Source organism: Camelina sativa, chromosome 9, assembly GCF_000633955.1.
Source record: "Camelina sativa cultivar DH55 chromosome 9, Cs, whole genome shotgun sequence".
In the NCBI taxonomy this organism is placed as follows: domain Eukaryota; kingdom Viridiplantae; phylum Streptophyta; class Magnoliopsida; order Brassicales; family Brassicaceae; genus Camelina; species Camelina sativa.
This window is the reverse complement of record NC_025693.1, coordinates 9,849,270-9,859,429: the sequence shown is the minus strand read 5'-3', so window position 1 is coordinate 9,859,429 and position 10,160 is coordinate 9,849,270. Positions and strand designations below refer to the sequence as shown.

At 43.0% G+C, this 10,160-nt stretch overlaps 1 protein-coding gene across 1 annotated transcript in view; it reads right to left on the bottom strand.

Annotated features, from left to right (window-relative positions):
- LOC104715162 overlaps positions 3,100 to 10,160 on the bottom strand; it is an 11,275-nt gene continuing 4,214 nt past the window's right edge. Inside the window, exons 5-9 of the mRNA XM_010432600.1 lie at positions 8,976 to 10,105; positions 7,593 to 7,695; positions 4,889 to 5,029; positions 4,513 to 4,728; positions 3,100 to 3,744 (exon numbers count right to left, since the gene is read on the bottom strand). Of these exons, the coding sequence (XP_010430902.1) occupies positions 3,100 to 3,744; positions 4,513 to 4,728; positions 4,889 to 5,029; positions 7,593 to 7,695; positions 8,976 to 10,105 (2,235 nt within the window). The remainder of the gene's footprint in view (positions 3,745 to 4,512; positions 4,729 to 4,888; positions 5,030 to 7,592; positions 7,696 to 8,975; positions 10,106 to 10,160) is intronic.

The following is a 10,160-nucleotide window of genomic DNA, read 5'->3' as shown; positions in this document are numbered from 1 at the left end:
TTCTTCACAGCCAGGAGATGTGACTTTTTCGGTCTCGCTTGATATCTCGCAAATACAAAAACTGCTAAGCAAATGTCTGGATGGCTTGCTGTCAAATATCGAAGAATACCAATCATTCCTCGATACAACTTCTCATCCACATCCTCCCCTGCTTCATCCTTCAAGAGCTTGTCGTTTACCCCCATAGGTATCTTGGCTTCCTTACTGGTGGTAAGACCAAATCTTGTTACCAAGCTCTTTGCATACGTGCTTTGAGACACAAAGATGCCATCAGCCGACTGCTGTACCTGCAAGCCCAAAAAATAAGTTAGTTCACTACACATACTCCTTTCAAATTCATCAGTCATATTCTGGACAAACTGATCGAAGAGTTGCTGGCAGGTTGATCCAAAGACAATGTCATCGACATAGATTTGCACAAACATCAAGCCTTTGTCGAGACTTAGAACGAACAGAATCTTGTCCACACTTCCACGAACATAGCCTTGATCCATGAGGAACATTGTCAACCTTTCATACCATGCTCTAGGTGCCTGTTTGAGTCCATACATAGCTTTCTTCAATTTGTACACATGTTCCAGATGCTGAGGATCGTCAAATCCTTTGGATTGCTCGACATAGACTTCTTCTTGAAGAATTCAGTTAAGGAAGGCACTCTTAACATCCATCTGATGAAGTGTGATGTTCAATGCACATGCCATTCCGAACAGAAAGCGAATGGATTCCAACCTTGCCACAGGTGCGAAGGTTTCATCAAAGTCAACCCCTTCTACTTGTGAGTAGCCCTGAGCAACAAGGCGAGCTTTGTTTCTCACAATGCATCCATTTCCATCACTTTTGTTCTTAAAGATCTATTTGGTTCCCACAACATTGACATCCTCCGGTCTTCTTGTAAGTTCCCACACATCGGTGCGAGCAAACTGTTTAAGCTCATCTTGCATTGCAGCTATCCATAACTCATCTGCCATAGCTTCTTTGTGATTCTTCGGCTCAATTGAGGAGACAAAACTGGCAAATCGTACGACTTCAGAGTCCAGAGGCACTTGCTGAATGATTGATCGCTGTTTCTTCCCAGCCAGATGAAGAAATTCAATCTGCTTTCCCCTGGTAACTCGTCCCCCTGAATCTCGCCAATAACATCATTATAGGAGTGATTCCGATGCACCCGAGAAATCTGGAAGAGGACATTCCTCTGAGGAAGCACAAGGAGCTATAGTAGAGTCTGTAGACTCTAGTACACCAGAGGAGGTCTCAGGAGCAGCAGTTACCGACTCATCGGAGTGTGGAATTGAACACCACATTGACAGTTTCTTGAACAGAACGCATTCGCTTGTTGTACACACGAAAAGCAGTGCTGTTTCCTGAATAACCCATGAATGGTCCATCGTCGCTCTTGGTGTCGAACTTTCCCAGCTGGTCTTTATCATTTAAGATGCAACATACACACCCAAAAACAGGGAAATAACTGACTGAGGGAGTGCGACCCTTCCACAATTCATAGGGTGTCTTGGAAGTCCCTGGGCGAACATACACACGATTAATAATGTAACATGCAGTATTGACAGCCTCATCCCAAAACTGTTGAGGAACTTGATTCCCATGAAGCATTGCCCGAGCCATCTCCTGCAGAGTTCTGTTCTTGCGCTCAACCACACCGTTCTGTTCAGGCGTTCTGGGTTCTGAAAATTGATGTGTAATCCCCTGAGTTGTGCAAAACTCATCAAACAACACATTCTGAAACTCCCCACCATGATCACTATGTATCGCCTTGATAGCCCACTTCTCACCTTTGATTTGTAAGGCCAAAATATGAAAGCAATCAAGTGTATCAGACTTCTCCCGAAGAAAACACACCCATGTGTAGCGAGAGTAGTCATCGACCATAACAAAAATGAAGCGTTCACTACACAGACTATTAACTCAAATTGGACCCATGAGATCCATGTGAACCAGTTCCAAAATACGGCCAGTGCGGACATAAGGAACAGCCTTGTGTGACACTTTTACCTGTTTCCCTTTCTTGCAGGGTCCACATATAAAGTGTTGATCATACTGGAGCTTAGGTATCCCTCGGATAATTTCTTGATGTGCGAGTTTATGCATGGTGCGGATGTTCATATGACCTAGATTCTGGTGCCACAACTCAGTGTATGCCCCTGTGGATGCATGAAAACAATGATTTGTTGACTTCCACATATAGCAGTTATTTCCAGACCGCTTGCCTTCGAGCTTGATAGACCCTTGTTGATTAACAGCTTTGCAATCCCGTTTAGTGAAAGTAACATCTAAACCTTCATCACACAGCTGGCTGACACTGATGATATTTGCCTTTAACCCATCAATTAGAAATACATCTTTGAGACTGGGTTGTGTACTTCCACGAGTAACACCTTTACCTTTGATTTCTCCTTTTGCTCCATCACCAATAGTAACATGCCCAATAGATATATTCTCAAATTCTGACAAGTTAGTATGAGTTCCGGTCATGTGTCTGGAACAACTCTATCAAGATACCACTTCTTTTGGTCAGAGCCAAACTTATCCTCAGCATGAGCTACATTACAGTACATACCATTCCTTTTGACAAACAACTGCTTGTTGATTTGTCTCATACCTCTAGGATAAGCCTCTTGTTGGGTAACCTTTAACATGCGATTGTTGTACTCGCAACACTATGCTTTAAAAATGAGTTAGACTTCCGCAGTACCAACACCCATTCCTTCGACTTCGTGGAACATTGTAAACTGGTCCATAAGCCTGATGTGCTGAGTAGGAATTTGCACCCAAACCGTATGGAACAAATAACTGAGTCACATGCATAGCTCTATACGGTGCTCTGTAGGAAGAATGAATTCTCCTTTGAGGATGATCACTTCTTGCATGGTGATGATTGTCCTTGGCTGGTGCCGTCACTTGTGTCTTCGGTTGGATAGGTGCAGCCTCTTCGTTCACTGAATTCAGGCCCTTGACAAACTTCGTGGATGTCGAGGCATCGTCACCTTGATACCCGAGTGCCCACTTGATATTGCCAACTCTTCCACTACTCATAATGGTGTCAAGATCCTTTGTTTCTTTGCTCAGCATTCTCATGTTTTTCAGCTACTCATGCAGTTGCTTCTCAAGTCTCTGAGACTTGGTTCTTTCCTCCTCAAGTTCTGAAGACAACAAGTTGAGCCTTGATACCAGATCTAATTGTTCAGCCAGCAACGCATCATATTCCTGAGTTTTTTGAACTATACGTGAAATTAACAGGGTAACCTGTTCCTCAGCTGGCAGATTTGCATCGTCATCCTCAGAATCAGACACAACAGCTGATTGATCCTTCACGTCCTGGTCTACCACTTCATATTCCTCAATGACTCCCAGTAGAGCAACATAGTTATTGAGAACTTCACCATCTTGCTCATCATCATCAGATTCACTATCACTCCAGACAACAAATGATTTGGATTTACTCTCTTTGGTAGGACATTCAGCCTTGGTGTGTCCATATCCTTTGAACCCATAGCACTGCATTGAACCTTTGCACTTGTTGTTAGGACACTCTGCCCTGAGATGTCCGTAACCTTCGCACTCCAGACATTGACGCTCTTGGTTGTCACCCCTCTTAAAGTCCTTTTCTAAGTCACTTCTGACCGTAGATGAGGAACCTTTATGCTGACCACACTCCATCTTCCGAAAGAAATTCCTCACAATTAACCCAACTTTTTCCTCATCTGCAGTATCTTGTGTCTCAGCAATCTTCTGTGTTTCAACACCCTTAAGGGCAAATGATCATTCAGCACGTTGATCCTTTTTCTTCAGCTGCATCTCAAAAGATTGCATCATTCCAACAACTTGACTGAACTTCAATTCATCTGAGTTCAAAGAGATGTCAATGGCGGATCTGTGTGGTTGAAACTTGTCTGGGATACTCCTAAGAAATTTCTTCATCAGCTTCTTATCCTTGTAATGCTTGCCTAGAGGTGTCAAGCGGGCTCCATGCCCGCGGGCCTAGCCCAAATAGTACCTCTGTTGGGCGGGTATGGACACTAAATATTAGGCCCATTAAAAAGCGGGCCTTGCGGGCCTAGCCCAAGTGGATTACGGGTTATAGCGGGTTATGTCCGCGGGTTGGCGGGTCGGCCCGCGGTTTTCAATTATTTAATAAAAATAAATATTTAATATAGATATATAACTATTTTTATATTATTTTAAACATATATCTTTTAAAATTATGTGACAATACAACTAAATTTAATATAAAAAAATTAAAACATCTATAAATAATTAATATAAACATTAATTTTATTTAAAATTATTTTTAAAATTATAATTTATTAATTTTATTTTATTTTGATAATATATTATTTAGGCCCGCGGGGTGGCCCGTTAACCCGCTGGGCTTAGCGGGGCGGGCTTAAACATAACTTTTATGTCCGCGGGCTTAGCGGGCCGGCCCGTCGCGGTCCAAAAAATTAAAACTGCCCGCCGCAGACGGCCCAGATGGATGCGGGCCAGCCCGTTTGACACCTCATTCAGCTTGCCCATGAAAACCGCCTCCTGTGCAATAACACTTAGATGACTGCTGTAACTACCAATGGTTTCACCCTCTTCTATGGATAGATTCTCAAAATCTGATGCCAGATTGTCCAGACGTGTCTGTTTTACATTACTAGTTCCTTCGAAGGTAACTTGGAGGATATCCCAAGCTTCTTTCACAGCCACACATCCCTGGACACTATTGAACTGATCCAGCGGTAATGAGTTGAAAATCACCGACAAGGCTTGTGAGTTGTGCTTAGCCTCAGCCTTCTCTTATGCAGTCTACTATTTCTGAGGTTTAGGCATCAATTTACTTTTGTCATCTTTCACCATTGGTTCGGTCCAGCCATCTTCAACAACAAACCAGGTCTCCATGTCCATGCATTGAATAGCCTGTTTGACTGACACCTTCCAATGCCCATAGTTCTCTGGATCCAGTTTCAGAACTTTTGTTATTGCAACATAAGCTTGTGGTTTCTCCATACCTCTTGTCACAAGATCTCACCTGTCGAAAAGACAAAACAGACTTTTATCAGGTGTCTGCTCTGATACCAATTATAAAGGTATAGAGGGTTAGCACCACAATCTTCTGCTTTGAAAACGCCAAGCAAACGCTTCTCTATTTATTCTTATCAAACACGTAAATGATTACAAGAATAAATCTAAGCACTCTCCTCTTTTCCATCTAAACTATCACCAATATAGATCTAAGAGAATATCTCAACACTCACCTTCTTAGCCTTCTTTGATTAGCCTTGAAGTTACAATCTCTCACAAAAAGTTTTTAGAAGTGTTAAAAACCTACGACTAAATTCCCTTGATCTTTTATACTAGACATCACAAACTCCTAACCAAAAGATCTTCAAATCTTCGTCTAAGGCAATTACTTGTTCGCTAAGGTCTTCCTTCCTTTAATCACCGAGAACAAAAATTTCCAAATATCTTCTCTCCCGATTCTGCTCTATCTTCAAATTCGACCACCACCAGACTTGACACGTCAGCTGTGCTTCCTTGGCAACCTTCACTCGTCTATCCTCATATACATAGTCCTGTGTCCTTGCAGCTCCTTGTTCCAAACAACAGCCTGCTGCGGAAACAACATCTTCAATATTTTCTTCTCTTTCGATATCCGAATGTGAAATTTTTCAACCAAAGACTATTGATCAGGATCGATTAAGCTAGGAGGTGTCCGTACCGTCGTCCGTACATGTAAGTTAAGGGGCCGAGTCTTACATAAGGGGCTGAGTCTTACCATCTCCCATGGAGTGAAGAAGAGGCCACAATGATCTAAGGCCCAAGAGAAGGATCGAGAACTTCCTTGTAGCCGTTAGGAGAGAAGGAAGAAGAGAGTCACGGGTTTGGTATCCTCTTGGGAGACCAATTCAGGTCGCTTTCACTCTAGGGATTAGCATTTCTCTCTCTTTGTGTCCCTATCAAACTAGTGTGTCGCATGTAAGGGAGTAGCCCTAATGTTTTTACCTATTTAAAGGCTTATAGCCACCTTGTAACATTTACACTAAGGGAATCTAATCTCTAGTTCACTCTCTTTACCGATTGCACTCTCATCTCATCTCATTTTGTCTCATCTTATCTCTTTGTTTCCGTTTAATCTAACAAAGACACATTCAAAGGTTGTCTTGTACACTAAACTTAATGATGTAGCGGAAACTTTTACTAATAGGATAGTGATCTTTTGATTTTGGTAATAACTGATAAATACAATTATTCGTTAGTCAACAAATTCTGAAAATATCTTAATCTCATTGAGATCAACGAGAAATATGGATGTAATGAAGATGCAGCTTCTATACATATCAGAACTTTGTGGCGAATCTAGAGAAGACGATGTGATATGTCAAAGAGGCGGGACTGATGACTTGGTGATATAGTTGAATACTAGATTTGTTGTAGAGATTCACAAAATATTCTTTACAACAATTTAAAAAAACGATAACCTTGAGGAGCAAAACTTATCATATCGTGGAGATTGCGTAGATCCTAGGGTTGGAGGAGATCTCGTGGGTGTATGTAGGTTAGAGCAGGCATAAGCCAAGGTTGTGAGATTGAATACTTTGTTATTCATGAGCGGACATGATTATGGTAGAGTACATAGGCTTACACTTTATTTAGTCGGGGTTATAATCTATTGGGTAGATAGTGTAAGTGTAACGCTCCCGAACCGTACTATGACCACCCAGGCCATCGGACGGCACCGGAGCGCTACTATGGGAACGTTCGTCAAAGGTCCGGTCGGGTACGAGAACGAATCAGGCCCTTCGACCAGTCCCTCGGCGAGGTTCCCNTCATATTCTTACCGATAACTCAACCAAATATCGCCTTCTGTTACTAGATAATTTCGACCTAGTAACTGGCACAACCTCACCATGCATGCATTTAAACNCCGTGCGTTGGGCCGACTCGGACTAAGTCTATATCAGTACGACCCATTTGTTTTAAGAGAAAATACGAATACATTAAAACTTAAACAAGTTTTCACAACCGATTATACCAAAATAGTTCACACGGCTTAACGCCAAAGTTTGGTTCGCAAATAAACATACTTTGAATTTTTACAATAGACACCAAAAAGAAAACTACTCCGGAGCCCTATCGTTCACCTCGCCCTCTAGTTCCCTCTAGGGTCACCTGCAGAACAACAATTTTATCATAAGTTATCTAAGATTACTTAGTGAGCTCAGGGTTCCTGCAGAGAAATAAATCCCAAACCCCAATTTCCCCATTAACAATCAACATGCACGCAAATACAACAACATGCGAACATAAACAAGCAACATGCAAGCACTGATAAACAGCATGCAAGCATAAGCGATTAACAAGCAAGCAAGCAAAACGACTTAACAACCATCAGAGATGACATGCAGAAGCTTATCAAGCTAACAAAAACATTCTACCAACAATCGCAACTACATGCAACAACACACAACAACATGCAACATGCAACAACAAAACTTGAAAAGAAACAACAGTTTTTAACAAGTTTAAATTTTTATTTGGGCCCGGTAAGCATCCCTCTCCCCCAACCCCTCCTGATTTCTCCAAATCGCAACCACAAAGGCAAGCGTTTGGATATCAGCCAAAATTACACCGTCGTGTAAATAGCCTCGGCCAGGGTAGCGAGCCCAGTAACCTCCGAGCTCTTCGTGACCAACCCTGCACACACACGAACATGGGTTACATGTTGCGGCTGCATGTGGCACGGAACGGGATGGATCGCACTACCAAATCTTACAACTTTTAGCCGGAATTTCTCGCGGACAAAAACGTTTTAAGATCTCACCGAAGATCTTACTTGAGTTTATACGGGACTTAAACCCATATTCTTACCCATAACTCAACCAAATATCGCCTTCTGTTACTAGATCATTTCGACCTAGTAACTTGCACAACCTCACCATGCATGCATTTAAACAAGAAAACATAAAAGAACTTCAAGAAAATGCATCTACATGAAACATACAAAACCGCGCACTAGATGGATGTTTTTAACTCTCCAATTAAGCCGATGCAAATATGTGCCTGAACTCACAGTAAACCGTCGACGAATGATCTCCTTTGATGAAGCTCTTCTCGCTGCTACTCGGATCTCTCCTTCGGTTAGAATCGATTTCCTTATCGATCTAACGTTGATGGTCTTGGTCGATAGTCTTCTCTTGCAATTTCTTCCTCTTCTCGCAAACACCTTCTTCTTTCTCTCGCAAACACTCACTCTTTCTCTCTCAATTTCTCTTAACTTACCCCTTCTTTCCTTGAGCGAAAATGAGAGGAATGAGAGCTTATTTATAGAACAAGTGGGCGGTGGAGACAGCCAATGGGAGTCGCATGCACTCTCCCTATTAGAGGGACTTCAACACTTGGAAGCTCCTTGCTTCAACACCTTGAATTCCACTTAAGCTCCCTTGAATTCTTTAATCCTCCACTAAAAACCCACTAAGCCTCCTTGAATAAAATAGTCACCCACTTAACTCCACTAAGCCTTCTTGATTAAAATATTAATCCACTTAGCTTCCTTGACTTAAGTGATTCTTGGTGGGGAAGACTTTTACTGCTCTCGGTTGACCATCGCCGGTCCTCGGCAGCTTTCTCGGCAACTATCAGCATCCATCGGCAGCTTCCCTCGGGTAATCGGTACTCTCGGCAATTCTTGGCGATTGCCGGGTAATGCGTTCTGGACGGTACGTGCGGTACGTCCCGGACGACTCGGACAACTCTTGGTCCATTAACTTTTTCTCGGACTTCCCTTCATCAAACTTCCAGCTCTTCTTTCTGCCTTCTTTTTCCCNGTCGCGGCTGCATGTGGCACGGAACCGGATGGATCGCACTACCAAATCTTACAACACTTAGCCGGAATTTCTCGCNGTTATCCCTTGGTGAGGGTCACTACATTCTCCCCCCCTTAATCGAATTCGTCCCGAATTCCATAGGGTTCTGACGGTCCTGCCTCATCTTCTTCCGCAAACAACTGAAGATACTTGGCACGCATCCTATCCTCATCTTCCCATGTGGTGACCTTACGGTTCTGTTTTCCCCAGAATACTTGGATTTGAGGGATACTTCTATTCTTCAACTTCCGAGTCCTTCTTTGCCCTATTCCAAACGGTCCTTCGGGGTATGTGAGATTTGGCTCCAACTCCTCGATAGGTTCTGGCACAATCATTCTAGGATCTGGCACATGCTTCCGTAGTTGTGAAACGTGGAAGACTTTATGCAATCGCATAACCTCGGGCATTGATAACCGATAGGCTACCTCGCCAACTCTTCTCTCAATCCGGTACGGTCCGATAAACCTTACCGCAAACTTTCCCACTTTGCCAAAACGATCCTTTCCTTTTTGTGGTACAACCTTCAAATACACCATGTCTCCAACTTCGAATTCCACTTCTCGCCTCTTACGGTCTGCGTACTTCTTTTGGCGATCTTGAGCCTTCTTCATGCTCTCTCGGATAAACTTGATTTTCTCTGTCGTCTCATCAATCAACTTGTGATTGAAACTTGTTCGCTCTCCAACTTCCGTCCAACATAAAGGCGTTCTACACGGCCTTCCGTACATGGCCTCAAATGGCGACATGCCGGTACTCGAGTGATAACTATTGTTATACGCGAATTCCACCAATGGAAAATTCTTCTCCCAATCTGATGACCGTTCTAGCGCACATAGTCGGATCATGTCCTCTATGGTGCGAATTGTCCTCTCCGTTTGCCCGTCAGTCTCTGGGTGAAAAGAGGTGCTCATATGAACATCTGTTCCCAACGCCCTATGTAAATCTTGCCAGAATATTGATGCGAACTTTGGATCACGATCGGAAACAATATTTGCTGGCACTCCATGCAACTTCAGAATCTCGTCTATATACTTCTCTGCCAAGACTGGCGCTTGATCTGTGCTTCGTACTGGAACCAAACGGGCTACTTTGGTTAAACGGTCAACCACTACCCATACTGCGTCATTGATTCTTCCTTTTCTTATAGGTAGGCCGGTAATAAAATCCATAGAGATAGAGTCCCATTTCCACGTCGGTATGGGCAAGTTGCGAAGCAATCCCGCTGGCACTTGATGCTCTACCTTGATTCGTTGACATGAATCACATTGGCTTACCCATTTTGCCACTGCTCTCTTC